This window comes from Bos grunniens, chromosome 23, assembly GCF_055505025.1.
Source record: "Bos grunniens cultivar Pamir isolate PY7600 chromosome 23, Bosgru_T2T1.0, whole genome shotgun sequence".
NCBI lineage: Eukaryota > Metazoa > Chordata > Mammalia > Artiodactyla > Bovidae > Bos > Bos grunniens.
This window is the reverse complement of record NC_141187.1, coordinates 26858300-26874986: the sequence shown is the minus strand read 5'-3', so window position 1 is coordinate 26874986 and position 16687 is coordinate 26858300. Positions and strand designations below refer to the sequence as shown.

The following is a 16687-nucleotide window of genomic DNA, read 5'->3' as shown; positions in this document are numbered from 1 at the left end:
GCTCTCAAGGCCATTTACAGCTTTAAAAGAAGAGAACACAGGCACTAAATTATGGTAGTCCAGTGTATGAGGGAGTTAGGAAAATCTTTTATGGAGAAGATGCTTCATGAAATAAAAACTGATGGAACGATTCATACTTCACTGGGTGCTGTGAGCCACCAGTGCAGGAGTTGGTGGAGGCTGAGCGTCTAATAGGCACATGGAGCTTTCAATACCAGGGAAATATCTACTTGTGGACACATGTGAGAATGAAGAGTATTCTAGATATTGGCAGAGAAAGGAAACCTACACCCTGAAGGCCATGAAAATGATTTAAACCGGAACAGGGACACAGTTGGTGACTAGTTCCACGATCATGTCCAAGATATTTAATTGACTATATCTGACTGTAATTTAACATAAAGTTGGGTATCCAAAGCTATCTTTCAAATATTCTTCAATTTTAAAAATCAATCAGGCTTTATGTTTAAAATAATATTACTTTACAAATTAATATGAGCCAAGCAGATTTCACATAATTTCAGACTTTTTTATTTTGATTTTATGTTCAGCATGGATTTTTTTGCATCAGTTTTTATTTTTATTTATTTTTGGCCATGCCACATGGCATGCAGGATCTTAGTTCCCCAACCAGGGATCAAACCTGGTTTGATGCTGAAGTATAAGTATGGAGTCTTAACCACTGGACTGCTAAGGAAGTCCTCATTTCAAACTCTTTTTGACAAATAATGAACATTGCAACCTGGGAAGCATTTTATACACCTTCATAGAAAACCCTAAGAAAGTTATTAAAATGTCTAAAATGAGTTTAGTGATGGCAATATAAAAAGAAAAAACAATTGTGATCTGCTATGCTAGCAGAAGAACACTGCATATAAAATTTAAAAGTAATTCCGATAGCAATAAAAGCATAAAATAGTTATGAGTTTAACCAAAATATATATGATGTCTCAACAGGGAAAACTACAAAGTTCTGATGCCAGTTCAGTTCAGTTCACTTGCTCAGTCATGTCTGACTCTTTGTGTTCCCATGAACCGCAGCACGCCAGGCCTCCCTGTCCATCACCAACTCCCAGAGTCCACCTGAACCCACGTCCACTGAGTCGGTGATGTCATCCAACCATCTCATCCTCTGTCGTCCCCTTCTCCTCTTGCCGTCAGTCTTTCCCAGCAGCAGGGTCTTTTCCAATTAATCAACTCTTCACATCAGGTGGCCAAAGTATTGGGAGTTTCAGCTTCAACATCAGTCCTTCCAATGAACACCCAGGACTGATCTCCTTTAGGATGGACTGGTTGGATCTCCTTGCAGTCCAAGGGACTCTCAAGAGTTTTCTCCATGCAAATCAAAACCACTATGAGATACCATTTCACACCAGTCAGAATGGCTGCGATCCAAAAGTCTACAAATAATAAATGCTGGAGAGGGTGTGGAGAAAAGGGAACCCTCTTACACTGTTGGTGGGAATGCAAACTAGTACAGCCACTATGGAGAACAGTGTGGAGATTCCTTAAAAAACTGGAAATAGAACTGCCTTATGATCCAGCAATCCCACTGCTGGGCATACACACTGAGGAAACCAGAAGGGAAAGAGACACGTGTACCCCAATGTTCATCGCAGCACTGTTTATAATAGCCAGGACATGGAAGCAACCTAGATGTCCATCAGCAGATGAATGGATAAGAAAGCTGTGGTACATATACACAATGGAGCATTACTCAGCCATTAAAAAGAATACATTTGAATCAGTTCTAATGAGGTGGGTGAAACTGGAGCCTATTATACAGAGTGAAGTAAGCCAGAAGGAAAAACACCAATACAGTATACTAACGCATATATATGGAATTTAGAAAGATGGTAACAATAACCCTGTATACGAGACAGCAAAAGAGACACTGATGTATAGAACAGGCTTATGGACTCTGTGGGAGAGGGAGAGGGTGGGAAGATTTGGGAAAATGGCATTGAAACATGTGAAATGTCATGTATGAAACGAGATGCCAGTCCAGGTTCAATGCACGATGCTGGATGCTTGGGGCTGGTGCACTGGGACGACCCAGAGGGATGGTATGGGGAGGGAGGAGGGAGGAGGGTTCAGGATGGGGAACACATGAGAAATAAAGGAATAAAAAATTTAAAAAAAAAAGAAAAATAATAAAAACATATTTTAAAAAAAAAAAGAGTTTTCTCCAACACCACAGTTCAAAAGCATCAATTCTTTGACGCTCAGCTTTCTTCACAGTCCAACTCTCACATCCATACATGACCACTGGAAAAACCATAACCTTGACTAGACGGACCTTTGTTGACAAAGTAATGTCTCTGCTTTTTAATATGCTGTCTAGGTTGGTCATAACTTTCCTTCCAAGGAGTAAGTGTCTTTTAATTTCATGGTTGCAATCACCATCTGCAGTGATTTTGAAGCCTATCTGATGCCAGAGACTAGTGAAATCTCAAATACATGGAGAGATAGAAGATGCTTGGTTTTGGATAAATGGGGTGTTGTTGAAACACCAATTCTCTTCAACACAATCCTCATCAATGCTCCTAGCGGGTTTGCTCTGTAGAAATAGACAATTGTAAAATTTATAATGTGCAAGAAAAACAAAGTGGCAAAGGCAAGAAGAAACATTCTACAGACACATCTAAATTATATATAAATATGAGAAGTCATTCAACTTCCTCAGTACTAATCAGAGGAATGCAAACCAAAACATCCTGAAAAAATAATAAAAATGTTAAAACATAGCAGTCATAAGCAAGGGTGTGGAACAATGTTTCTGCCAATATACAACTGATAGGAGTATAAGTTGTTACAGTCATTTCAGAGTCAAAATTACATTGTAACATTGAAAATATGTACATGCATTATAATTCTGCATTCTACTCTTAAATACACACCTAACAAAACTGCTGCAAGTTCATAATAACATTATTCATAAGAGCAAAACATTTGCTAACCATTGAATGGATAAATACCTTTATATATCTTAATATAAAGTATAGCTAAATTCACAAACGTACGTGCCCTTTTGGCCCTCACCTAGATTTTTGGAGTGAGGCATATTCAGCGCTGTCTTTCTCTTGCTGGCCACTGTGGAGGACGTTAGAGCCACTCTCATGTTGTAACCAGTCACTTTCTGACAGTGTTCTCTGCTGACCAGGCCCTGTGAGCAGCACGATAACCATAATCCCCTGATGGAGGTGACCAGCTCTCGGAAGAACTCAGCAGTCCCACAGTCCTCACTTCTTGCCTAAATAAAATCAGCTTGAAATTAATTTCTGGCGCATGATGACTGGTGTGTAGCTGATATAATCAGAAGATATAAAAGCAGGAAACATCACCAAGGAGGATCATGTCCATGTGGGGAGAACACTGTCTACAGCTGCTCAGATGGTTAGGTTTTTTTTTTTTCCTCTGACCCTGCTAAATAAGGTGTGAGAAACCATTCTTATCTTTTTATCATGAAGAAACAGCTACCTCAACAGAGGAGAAGAGGGAGGGGAAATCCAAGAATGGTTGGTGCAATTAGACAGCTCTCCATGGAAAGCTGTGTGTTTGGCTCTAGGGTCCAGTGACATTATTTCTTCTGGGAACTAATTTCAGCTTCTGCCTTTCAGTTATAGCTTCTGTTGCTCCAGTTACTGGTACCTGCAAATCCCAGGCCAAAAGTCCCTTATTCTAGGGCCTCTCTGCTTGTCCCCCGCCACCCCCCCACCCCCTGCAGCCTCATGATTACTTTTAACAGCTTCACTGCACTGCGTGGTGAGGCTGTACTTTATTTTTTCCACCTGTCACTTGTAATGGACACCTGGCCTGTTTCCTGGACTGTCTTTCCTATTGCATGTAATTTTAAATAAATAGACTCACATGTCCCTTGCGCAGTTTTCCCTAGGGAAGAGTAAGACTGGTAGGGACGGAGGAGCAATAAATCTAAACAGAGAAGAGGAATGGCAAAACAGAATGTTGTCAGGAAAGTACCAGAGCCCCCTGCAGCCCTGGCCTGAACCCAGCGCATCAGAGCCAATCTGAGAGACAAGTTTTATGGGTTTATGGACCCTAACTTCTGCACCAAACTTGCTCCAACTTCCCAGAGCCATCACCTTAAGGCCTGCTGAGCATGTAGTCAGACTATCAAGGGTGAGAGATGCCTCCAGAACTTGAATATGATCCAAAGAACCAGGCCTCTCTCTCAGAGCAACTCACAACAATGTATGTTTCACAAAACAGACCTTTCATAAAAGAAAAAAAGAAAAGCATATTTCTAGGGCCCCCACTTTTTCTCCAGGATCTTCTGTGCTGTGTACTGGACCTTTGGTGAGACCATTTTTGTGATTTCAGATATGGAGTCTGAACAGGCTTAGTGGGTATGGGGGTCATTGGCAGCCATACAGCTCCCCTCCACCCTTATCTCCCTGCCCAGCACTGCACGGGCTTTCCTGCTCGAAACAGTATCCTTCCACCTTCTCTGAGTGGGAACCAGTATAAAGCAGAAGCTCCGGTTCCTTGTGCAGTGTGATTAAGGGTCTGATCATCGCTCTTGGTTTTTTCTCTTGGCCTCCAGACAAGCCTACAAGGCTAAGCGTATGCAAGTATGGGTCTCTGGCTGCTGACCGTTATCAGCAGTTCCGTTGCTGCTTCACCCAGGGCTGAACAGCCCACGCTGCAGCTGAATATGTTGTGTTATTTCCCCACATGTGACATCTGTTTCACAGAAGCTTGACGGAAGTTCTACCCAAGTGCAGTGAGAGTGCCACTGAAACCAGCCTGATGAGGGGACACGTGGGGACAACGTCATCCAGTGCCTGGTGGCTTAATGATGCAGAGTGAGTACACTGGAGCATGACCATGCGTGGCCCAGTGCAAGTAGATACGGATGGAACGTGCTTCCACCGTTCATGCAGGGTCACTGTCCGGGACCCACCCCAAGGGTGATCAAAGCTCCTACCCAAGACTAGGTTTTCCAGATCATGGACTTCACACACCTAAAGCTTTGATGATGCTAACTCTTATCTCACTCATAGGAGACTTCCAGTTCACTGTATTCCCCAACACTTATCCCAGAATCCCAGGGATATCTGCAGAGTCCGGGTGAGCATCAATCCATGTGAGGGATGGAGGGCCCTTTGCCTATCCTTCCTATGGGGGTTCTAGAAAGCGAGCTAAGGAAAGTCTCAGCTCTGTACTAGGGAGGAGGCTGTGATGATGTTACATTTCCCGGGCACTGAGCATCAGGACAATCCCAGACAGGCTAACCCCAGAAGAAGAGGTGCTTTCCTCTGCTGTGAGTGTTTTCAGAGTAGATAGAAATGTGTTGGCTGCAATCTACATATGTTAAAAACCTAAGACATCCATTAGGTAGAAGAAAAGCAGTTCACAAAGAGAAGTGGTAGAATTTCTTTATTTCAAAAGCAGTATTGATAGACAGCAAGAGTGACTTTATGCCAAAAAAGAAAAGATACATATGTCTAAAGAATAGAAATAGCATCTTAAGGATATTCAAATAGTGATTCCAAAATTGTTTTTTAAAAAAATTTCATAGTGTTATCATGTGATGTAGATTGAAAGAAATCACAAAGAAATACAAATATTAAATGTCATGTGAAAGTTAAGCCCACTGGTTATTAGACTTAATCATGAACATGTAGGGGAACTATCTGCCTCAAACTTTCTGCCACTTTGATAAATCTCAGAGTGGTGTCGATAAGGAGACTCATTTAGGGCTGAGGTCTTACTGTATAAAAGTGGGGGAGAGCGATCAAAGCCAGATGGGGCATTATTAACCCCTTTATCTGTGTAAATGTAGCAGCAGACAATTATTAGAGGGGGATCTCTAATAACACTGATGATGTCTCACATACACATATATGTGTAAAAAATGAATAAAATGAGGGACCAGGGCATCTTCTTAGCTTTGATCAAATATGCAGGCTCATTTAGCTCTCAGAGTCACTCAGAAGGATAACAGGATCAAAGCATTTCAAGCAGGCAGCATCTGATGATTCTGTTCAATGGAAGAAGTTCTTGGAACAACCTGTGATGCAGACCAGGTCCTAGTCTCTGCCCACCTGCCCCCTGCAAGGGGCAGCTTAGGTGTGAGATGAATTTACACCCGTGAAAGTGGCATCTCCCCTAGAGTAGAGTCCTCATCCATTTGGAATCAGTGCCTCTTGTATCAAGTTCATGAGCCTCGCTTCCAGACCCCTGCTAAGCACATGGCCAATTACAAGGATCACTGCATTCAGAGATGTCCATGCTACGGGTTTCCACATTGTTATAGTTCATCAGAAATCCCTCCTAGCCAAGATACAACTCATCAAGCGGAGATCATTTTTACCATAGTCAATTTTGTCTAGAAATTTAGCTGACATTCTTCCTTTCTTTGGTTTCCTGAAAAGAGCTGGGAAATTAGCCTAAGATTAAGCTTGTCCTGGAGAAGTAGAAAGGGTTTTACACTTTTACCCACAAGAATGAAAATGATTTACCATTATTTCTTCCTTTACTATACCAAGCATCACTTTTTTTTCAGATTATTTAAAAGAAGCACATTCTGTGTTTTGTTATCCAAAAAACACATTGTGATGCTAAGTATAGAAAGACTTTCAAGGTTTTTAAATTGCAGATCATTTAAGCAACCTAATTAGATCAAACACACCTGGAATTTTTGAATATGTACATGAGGGAAAAAATTAGTTAAAGCATCCTGATTTTTAAAATTTCGGATCGTTCACAGACCTTCTGAATGCTCAATGTCAAAAAAAAAAAAAAAAAAAAACTGACGTGAAGAATTAAATACTATTGACCACAAGAGGGAAGCATAGGCCCGTTTGTACTATGCTTTGGGGTTGGGGCGGGGGCGGTAAGGAAAGCGATGCTTCCTGAGAACCCTTAAAATATTCACCAATAAACACAGTGTATAAGACAAAGCAACTGTCATCCCCACCTGAGGCTTGCATTTGTGGTTGGCGTGGTTTTGGTGTTTCGAATGGACTTGATCTTTGACTCCACGTATTACGGGCTACAGAGTTAGAGACGTGATTTACAAAACTACCGTCCCACTTTCTAAGTGAGAACATGGACGGAAAGACCAGACTTCTGTAAATCTCGGTTTCCTCAGAATAAATTGGAAAAATAATGGTAGAAAATATAATGGTAATATTTAATATGATATTTATTATCTTATTGGGCTTCCCTAGTGGCTCAGTAGTAAGGCTCCACCTGCAAGGCAGGAGACCCGGGTTCTATCCCTGGGTTGGGAAGATCCCCTGGGAAAGGAAATGGCGACCCACTCCAGTATTTTTGCCTGGAGAATCCCACGGACAGAGGAGCCTGGTGGGCTACAGTCCATGGGGTCACAGAAGCCTTAGAGACTACACCACCATCACAATTAAAATTAAAGTATTTTAATTGGTAAGGGAGAAAGAGTGCACCAAAAAAGACTCTCATGATTTGATAAAAAACATTGGTGTTGACATTATAAAACATTTTCCAGCACGGGACATTTCTCATGTATCATCCTATCTAAGTCTTGAAATGACCTGTGTGATAGATCCTATTCTTCCACTCATGGTCTCCCTGGTTCTACTGTGATCACCTGACACACTTCTCCCTTTCACTCTGTGCTTTACCCATGCTGTGCTAATGCGAAGAAGAGCCACCTTCTTGTCATGACCTCCATTTTTTTGGAAAATGCCTTTCATTTATCATAACATTCAGACTTGAAAACTGAATATAAAATACTTTTTTTAAAATCATTTTCTTTACCACCTTCCTCATTCTAAGCCAGTCAGTCAGCAGGCCTAAGAAGTCATTCCTCACACTTCACTGTGCCACACATTGGCAAATACAACATGTGGAATTAGAAATGGTGCTGAAAATGATTTGCCAAAATATGGAGGGAACAGGAAGCGGTGCCAAAGGAGTGAATCAGTCACTGATTGGGCACAAGGAGGCAGCTGTTGAAGGCAGCAGCTCTCAGGCCTCACTGGGTTTTTTTCCAAACTAATCTTTTCTTCACAGTCTCTCAATTACCAGGTTCAGTCTGCACCTGTTAGAACAGACAAAGAAATTGAGAAGAACAAACTGGGCCTCGATGCTCAAATCATAGCAGTGGAGCCTATGGAAATATTCTGAGAGGTGGATCTGAAGTTTCCAACTCCTCCCCTGACATAAGTGTGTGTGTGTGTGTGTGTGTGTGTGTGTAACTTCTTATTTACAAAAACTACACAAAAAAAAGTGATTTCGAACACCTGAGAGCCTATACAAGCTCAGGTCTTTGAAACATCAGATGTTAAATGGGGTAAAGAGAAAATGGATCAAACTCTCTGACTCTCATCTTCCCAGGGTGGCACAGGGCATATGGCTCAGCACTTCAGTCGTGTCCGCCTCTTTTCAACCCCATGGATGTAGTCCACCAGGCTCCTCTGTCCATGGAATTATCCTGGCAAGAATACTGGAGTGGGTTGCCATTTCCTTTTCTAGGGGATCCTCCCAACCCAGGGATTGAACTAGCATCTCTTGCATTGGCAGGCAGATTCTTTTCCCACTGAGCCACCTGGGAAGCCCCTTGTCTATATGGTAAGGAATAAAATTAAGAATATTGCATCTCCCAGGATCTCCCTGGCCCCCGGCTTCTGAATGTGGCCTGCATTCTGCCAGTGAAACTTAGTATCGTGAGATTCGGGAAGCACAGACAGGCTGAGTTTCTCAGGTAGTGGACACAAGGGTTCACAGACGAAAATCTTGGCAGCATCCTTGGGTTCCCAAGACATTCCTTCCTCTTGGGTTCTAGAGGAGCCATGATGTCAGCAGTGGCTACTACAGGTCCCTCCCTCTCAGAGTCAGGGGTCTGCACTGACCTGAGCTCCCCCAGGCTTCCTAACAGTTTGAAGATATAATTCTCTATAATAGAGTAGAATTGTAATAAATAACTCTGTGTAGGGTGTCCTCAGGGATTTCTATTTCCTGAATGAATTCTGACTAGTACAGAAGCTCCTCACCTTTTAATGTCAGAGACAACCTCATTCAGGTACCCTCAGAAATTCCCTCAAACGCACAGGAAGTTAGAGGTCAGGAAAAAACAGGGAACCGTGATTAATGTCCAAATAGAAACTTCTTTCTCATCACATAGAAAGGGAACTGAAAGTCTGTTCTAAAGACTCCCCTATTTAGTAATCTCAGGAGAATAACCAATCAGTGCCTTAGGACTAAATGACATCATATGTTGCTGGGCAACACTTGGGTTGAAGGTGCTATTATAAGATGAAAAATGCAAAGATGTGTAGTCTCTGAGTTTACTATGCATTTATTGAGCATCTTGTAAGAACAAGCCATTATGCCAGCCAGCAAAGGGAAGGCATGGAAAGGTCATTCTTGATTAAGTGTGATTACAGGAGGTTGGGATAGAGTTGATGATGAGCCTGCAGTATAAGACCACATGATAAGCAGCGCAGCTTACTCTGTAGAACTCTCATCTGGCTCATTCCACTATCTTTAGGAAGCACAGTCCTCAACAATGTTAAGGCAGAACTGTTCGTGCATCCTCCCAGTGATATAGAAGTCCCTATCAGAGGATGTTCAAAACTCTTAGTTACACTCAACCATGTATAGTGTTGACTCTTACGAATTGTGAGGAGAGTTGTAGGGCAGGGTAAGGCCTCAACAGTGTAGAAAAGAGTATGAACTATCCACCCTAAGTATATGTACTGAATCTTAAGCTGTGAACTCACCATCTCATGAGCCGTGGCACTGCCAGGTCTCTCCTCCTTGGAAGTATCTGGATCCCAGCCTTTTCTGGGTGGTTTAACAAGTTTTCTACTTTGCTATATTTTCAAAAACATGAAGGTCTATCAACATGACATAACTTTCTGTACTCTCAATGGTGAGCATCAAAATAAATTCTTTGAATCAGAACTTTCATCACGAGGAAAGAATGATAAAGCATTCCTGCAGGTTATTATCTTTAATCTTCCAGTTAAAATAAGCTCTGCCCTGTATATATATTCATCTATCTGAGTCTTCAAAAATAGATGTGTGCCCAACAGTCTTCTCCAATCTCGAGTGATATGTGAGTAATAAGAATTAGGAATAGGCTCTCTCTTTCCTATCTACTGTCTCCAGTAACCACAACCTATGTTCCAAGGTACAGCTTTCCATCTCTCTCCAGCTTTGGGTGTGTTGGAACCCAGTTTCTCCTCCAATGTTCTCTATATACTAAAGAGCCAAGGATCCCAAGCTCTTGGACAGAATTGGCCACCTTGGAGTTTAAGACACTTGAGGAGAATCCTCAAGTAAAAAGTGGCATCTTAAGTGAAGCTCTGTCACTCGGCACTGCCAAGATTCAGGCATTTCTCATAGCCTGACACTGTACCTTGTCTTTATATGATCTGTTGTCCCTTAAATAAATTCCCCAGCTGTCACAGCACAGAACCGTGATTTGCCATTAACTCTCACCTTAGGATACTCCCATTGATTCTATTCTCACTAATGTGCTTCAGGTAGATCCCTTTCTAGAACTTGGCTTGAGTTGGAAGAGTCTGTGGATGATTGCCCACTATTCTTGAAAACTCAGTTTTTCATTCTTTTTGTTTGGTTGTGAGTTTGTTTGGTTAATTAAGAAGTTCCTTTTCATTTAAAGCACACAGCTTCTCCTTTCCTGGACCCTTTGCCAGAGTGTTTCCCTTAGCAGCAGCAGTGTCATCTCAAAAGATTTTTCTGATTGGCTGCAGCTCAACTGATTTTAAATTTTTAATCAGTCAGATTCTATGACACCCTACATTCTCTTTTCTCATATTCCTGTCTGTTCTAATCCACCTTGAGCTCTCATCAAGACACTGACTCTCATCGAGACACCGAAGAAGAAAATGGCCATAACCAGGGTCCCAATATTAGGACTTTTCATCACTGTCCTGATCGGCCTACAGGAATCGTGGGCTATTAAAGGTAAGTGCTGAGAGAGTTCAAAACTAGGAATAAATAAGTTCTGAGAGCTTCGGAGAAATGAACTGTGGACATTTGCAAGACAGTCTTTAGAATGAAAGAGAAGTGTGATAGGTGTTATGTGGGTCTAACTCTAGAATTATAATAAATTGTAATTGGAAGAGTTCTCTCCTCACCATGAATTGGAGTAAGTAAAACCAAGAAGTACAACTAAAATTAGAGGAGCAAAATTGAGCTGTGTACTGATTCATGCTATTGACTTTGATATAAACCAAACTTGCAGGGAGATATTTTCTGACAGGCATTAACAAGTTAACTTTCTGTACTTTCATTTTTCATTCCTGGAAAATTAGTAAAAGTTAAAACATCCCTGTAATTTTGTGAGGATTAAATCAGAAAAAATATCAGAATTTCTTGGCACCTGTTCTAAGCTATTTTTACCTTGGTAGCTATTTTTTGGCCTATGAATCCCATCAGCCTATTTGGAGCACAATATTATATTGAAGACCATTATAAAGGAAAGCCATCAAAAAGCAACCATCCACCCAAGGGAGGGGGAAGGGCAGATATGCTGATATGAGTCACATTTAATGGACAGCCTCTTGGGACAGTAACAGCCCCAATTAGAATGGAACTTACAGGGCTCTTTGGTCACTATTGCTTAGTAATATTTCCCAGAGAGTGGAAAAGCGAGTAAAAAGTGAAGAATCTGATGTTATTCTCTCCCATCTTCAGAGCAAATATTGTGTGGGTTTATTATGGAAAAATATTCCTCACCTGGAGTGACCCCCAAAGAGGGTGGCAAGGTGGCAGATAGGCTGGAAATAAGTAAAGACTCGTGATGACAGATGTAGGTTTCTATTGCCCAGAAAGAGCCATATATGAGGATGCCTACCATAAAAGATAACTTCCCCTGGAGTGAAAAGAGGAAGTTAGAATGTGTGTGTGTGTGTGTGTGTGTGTGTGTGTGTGTGTGTGTTTATAGCTGCAAATGCGAAATAAATCCCTACGTTTATCAATGTACAGTTGGAGTTTAAAACCCACCTCTCATTTGCATACACCACAAAGGCAACATACTATTCAATTGTAGCTTTCTTATTTGAAATCAACTATTCTTTAGTACAGATTATTCTCCCTGTCAACCATAATAGAATGTGTCCCTTAATGACAGTCTAATTTAAAGATCTTTAAGACATAAGGGAATGGTGATGAGGTCAATCCAAATATAATCATCCCCTCAGAGGGATGCAGGATGTGGGTATGGATACAGAAAAGTCAGTGCTCTACAATGCTACAAGGTCTCACACTGAATTATTTGGGTACCATCATCTCCATTCATACATTTCATGGCTCTGATCCTTAAACACAAAGCTATTTCTGATGCTAAAGTGCTTGCTGTAGTCCTGATGATATACTAAGAAATTACTTAAAACTGGTCTCATTTCATCTTAAAAACAAACCCAGCAAAGAAACAAAACCACAGTACAATATAATAGAAAACCTACATACAAGTAGATAAAGTGATCTACTCAAGATCACTAGGTGGCTGAATGAGAATTTGCGATTTAATTTCATTCCAAGTTCATATACAACTTTTTAAACAGTGTTTCTTCTTAGAGTTGCAGTGCTCTGAGACATGCCCTGGGATTCTGGCTTAAGGAGATTTAATTTCTAAGTCAAGAGTGTGAGGGAACATTTCTCTTATAAGCGCTGCTACTGATTTCTAAAGAGGGAATCATTTCTCAGTCAGTAACATGGATTCAAACAAAAGCTTCATGAAACTCCGGGTTTTCAGCCCTCATTTCCTTCAGCCCTCACACTGTCCCTTTGCTTCTCCACCCCTAGCTCTGCTCAACACGAATGTCCTCCACGCAGGCCTTGTCTTCCAACTTATCCCTACTCTCCATCACTCCTTCCCACATGGCCCTCTCTTTCTACCACCCCGGCCCACATATGTGCATCTCACATCCTGGGTTCTTCTCCATCTTCCTCTCCTGGTTCCCACCCTGACCCCCTTTCTTGTCTTTTCAGAGAATCATGTGATCATCCAAGCTGAGTTCTATCTGAAACCTGAGGAATCAGCCGAGTTTATGTTTGACTTTGATGGTGATGAGATTTTCCACGTGGATATGGGGAAGAAGGAGACGGTGTGGCGGCTTCCAGAATTTGGACATTTTGCCAGCTTTGAGGCTCAGGGTGCCCTGGCCAATATGGCTGTGATGAAAGCCAACCTGGACATCATGATAAAGCGCTCCAACAACACCCCAAACACCAATGGTACCTCTGCTCCAGTCCTCCTAGACTTGGGAATTGTAGCTTTAAACAGATGCTTGAGCTCTTTGCGTTTTGTTACTGAGACTTTCCCCTCAGGGCCTATTATTGTCGTATGCAAACCCCACATTCTTATGCCACCAGCCCAAGAACTTCAGGAGTTTTCTCCTTTCTTGATGTGCTAAGATCTTGTCTTTGGCAACCACAGTCTGTCATAAAGCCTTTGCCCTGAGTCCATGCTGGGGGAGCCAGGAATGAGGTCCTTGAATATGTTATGCCCAGTACCGGTTCCCTTTTCATGGGGGAGGGAATAACAGCTGGGTATCTGAGACCATGGCATATATTCCCAAGACAGTTTTAGCTGCTATGTCAGCCTCAATGGGACGAAGAGGGGCAGGGCTAAGCAGGGAAGGCTAATTTCTGTTGCTTGTGTCCCAGTTCCTCCAGAAGTGACTCTGCTCCCAAACAAGCCTGTGGAACTGGGAGAGCCCAACACACTCATCTGCTTCATTGACAAGTTCTCCCCACCCGTGATCAGTGTCACATGGCTTCGAAATGGCAAACCTGTCACTGATGGAGTGTCACAGACGGTCTTCATGCCCAGGAATGACCACCTTTTCCGCAAGTTCCACTACCTCCCCTTCCTGCCCACAACAGAGGATGTCTATGACTGCAAGGTGGAGCACTTGGGTTTGAATGAGCCTCTTCTCAAGCACTGGGGTGAGTACCGTCCTTCAGTCTCCTTTACTTCATTGTTCCTCCTGTGATGCGTGTGTCTGGTCCTTAGGGACCCCGAGGATCTGCTTCACGACTGCTCCAGTTCTGGTTTCTGGTCTTCTCCCATTGCTCTGCTTTCCGCTCTTCTCGTCTATAATTCCCTGACATCGTCCTGTCTTCCTCTCATTTAATTGATGAAAAAAAAAAATCTTTTGACTAAGTATCATATATTTTGTGCTAAGTGCTGCTCCCTACCACATGCATTTCTTATGTACTCTGACTTATTTTTCCCCAGAGTATGAAGCTCCAGCCCCCCTCCCAGAGACCACAGAGAATGCAGTGTGTGCCCTGGGCCTGATTGTGGCTCTGGTGGGCATCATTGCAGGGACCATCTTCATCATCAAGGGCGTGCGCAAAGCCAACACCGTTGAACGCCGAGGGCCTCTGTGAGGCGCCTGCAGGTGAGTCTGCTGTGGTCAGAGGATGACATCTCTGGAATGATTCAAGCGGAGGAAAAGAGTGAGGAAAAGGACATGCGATGCCTTTAAAGGAAAACCATTCCAAAAGTCATGGTTCCTGATTTATCACAATGGACAGAATCAGACATTGTCATCATCTGATATTCCAAAGCCCTGCATTCCTACACCCCATTCCATACATGTCACCAAAGATCATGCCTTCAGTCTTGGAAACTATCTCCAGTACCCAAAATAGTTGTTTCACATTAAAATAGTGAGTCCAATGATCTGGGAAAGCCAACCTCAAGATTACAACACTTCCTGGCTTTATATTTCCTGAGATAAGACATCAGCTTTGAAGCATTTCCAGAGTGTCACTTTTTGGGGGTTTAGGGTAACTGTATGAAGTGGAAATGTCTTGGAGACCCATGCCTGCTTTTGCCCCTCCGTTCTGGAAAAAAAAAAAAAAATGGTGTCAGAAGATCTAAGAGAAAATGAAACATGGCCTGCTGCTTCATTCTTTCACGGAAGGTAGGAAATAGCAGTTCATGTTGAAAAGGTTGCATTTATGAGAGGTCACACAAATATTAAGAGACTTTTCCAAAGTCAGGGGTTAAGGAGTAAGAGTAAGGGATCTGAAGATAAGAGCTCAAAATATTCATTTTAAACTCTATAGTAACTATGTGTGTTCTGCTACAGGTAATGGACTTTGTTACAGAGAAGATCAATGAAGATATTTCTGCCTTAATAGCTTTACAAACCTGGCAATTCTCCAATTGTTCACCTCACTGAAGACCACCATGCTTCAGCACTTCCCAGTCCTTTACTTACCCTAAGAGTAAGATGCCTTCCACAATCTCCAGACTCTAATCTCTAGTTATTCCCTGTCTACTGCTCCTTCTTGTATTGGTTTTCCCTCCATTTTCCAGTCTTCTTATTATCACCATGTAATGCCTTTGGAATGGACCCCATAGGATCCTTTTTTTTCCTGCTACAGAACCTTTGGAAAGTTCTATGGGTGCATCTCTTGTACACTTATTACTTGGAGTTTCTTCTAACTGTGATTGTCATTTTTCTGAATACAGTAAACTTCAAGTGGGTCTCAGGTTGAAGTTTTTGGTGTCTGAGTCAGTTCTTCATGGAGGCTGGGGAATATAGGTGATCCTTTCATCTTCAAAAGTCTAAATGGTGAATGTATCTTATAGGCTTTCTCGTTAATCAGAAATATCCTAGTTCATTAGAACTCTAGTCTCATTTGGAGGATCTGCCAGCAATCCAGTTCTCATGGTCTGGTCCTCATCTGGAAAACACTAGAGTAAGGTTTATTTGTTGAGAGATGACTTAACAACAGGTTCATAGTCTGGTTTGGATTCTTATGCCTCTGAATCAATGAGATATTTGGATCATGAATAGAGTGAATCTCAAACCTTAAGGCAGATTCTGATAATGGAGGACACAGATGGTGGGGAACAGATGGTGGTGGAGTGGTGAGCACAACAGAAGCTCATCCATATACGTAAGAGGGTTGGCATATTAGCACCGTGCATTTTAGGCTTAAGGAAGGATGAGATTGGACACTGAGGATTGGCATTGACTATTTTCTCAACATGCATGTGTGTGTGCTAAGTTGCTTCAATCATGTCCAACTCTGTGCAACTCCGTGGACTGTAGCCCCCCAGGTTCTTCTGTCCATGGGGATTCTCCAGGCAAGAATACTGAAGTGGGTTGCCATGCCCTCCTTCAGAAGATCTTCCTGACCCAGGGATCAAACCTACGTCTTTTGTCTTTTATGTCTCCTGCACTGGCAGGTGGATTCTTTATCACTAGCACCACCTGGGAAGCCCTTTTCTTAACATGTGGTGGTGGTGGTTTTGTTGCTAAGTTGTGTCCAACTCTTGCAACCCCATGGACACAGTAGCCTGCCAGGCTCCTGTGTCCATGGGATTCTCCAGGCAAGATTACTGGAGTGGGTTGCCATTTCCTTCGCCAGGGGATCTTCCCAAATCAGGGATCAAACCCAGATCTCCAGCATTGCAGGCAGACTCTTTACCTTTTTTTAACATAAACTTTATCTTTTCTTAACATAGACTGAAGCTAATTTGTATCACATTGAATTATTATGAAAATAAATAAATAAATAAAAATGCAAGCAAATTTAGATATCATGCTTAGTGATAGTAATATTCCATATATTATAAATTCCACTATTTTTCTTCAAAATTTTAAGAGAAGCAAAACAAAAGCAAGCCAAATCAAGGCAGCATGACCTCAAAAGGATAGCAGAATATGCCATCACAAAATAT

At 42.1% G+C, this 16687-nt stretch overlaps 1 protein-coding gene across 1 annotated transcript; it reads left to right on the top strand.

The window, feature by feature from the left end:
* The first annotated feature begins 10773 nt into the window (after window positions 1-10773).
* LOC147346985 (mamu class II histocompatibility antigen, DR alpha chain) lies at window positions 10774-15496 on the top strand. The gene is made up of 5 exons (XM_086370791.1): window positions 10774-10941; window positions 12970-13215; window positions 13648-13929; window positions 14222-14387; window positions 15084-15496. Exons 1-4 carry the CDS (start codon window positions 10863-10865, stop codon window positions 14374-14376), a joined length of 762 nt encoding a protein of 253 aa, XP_086226917.1. The 5' UTR covers window positions 10774-10862; the 3' UTR covers window positions 14377-14387; window positions 15084-15496.
* The last annotated feature ends 1191 nt before the right edge of the window (window positions 15497-16687 follow it).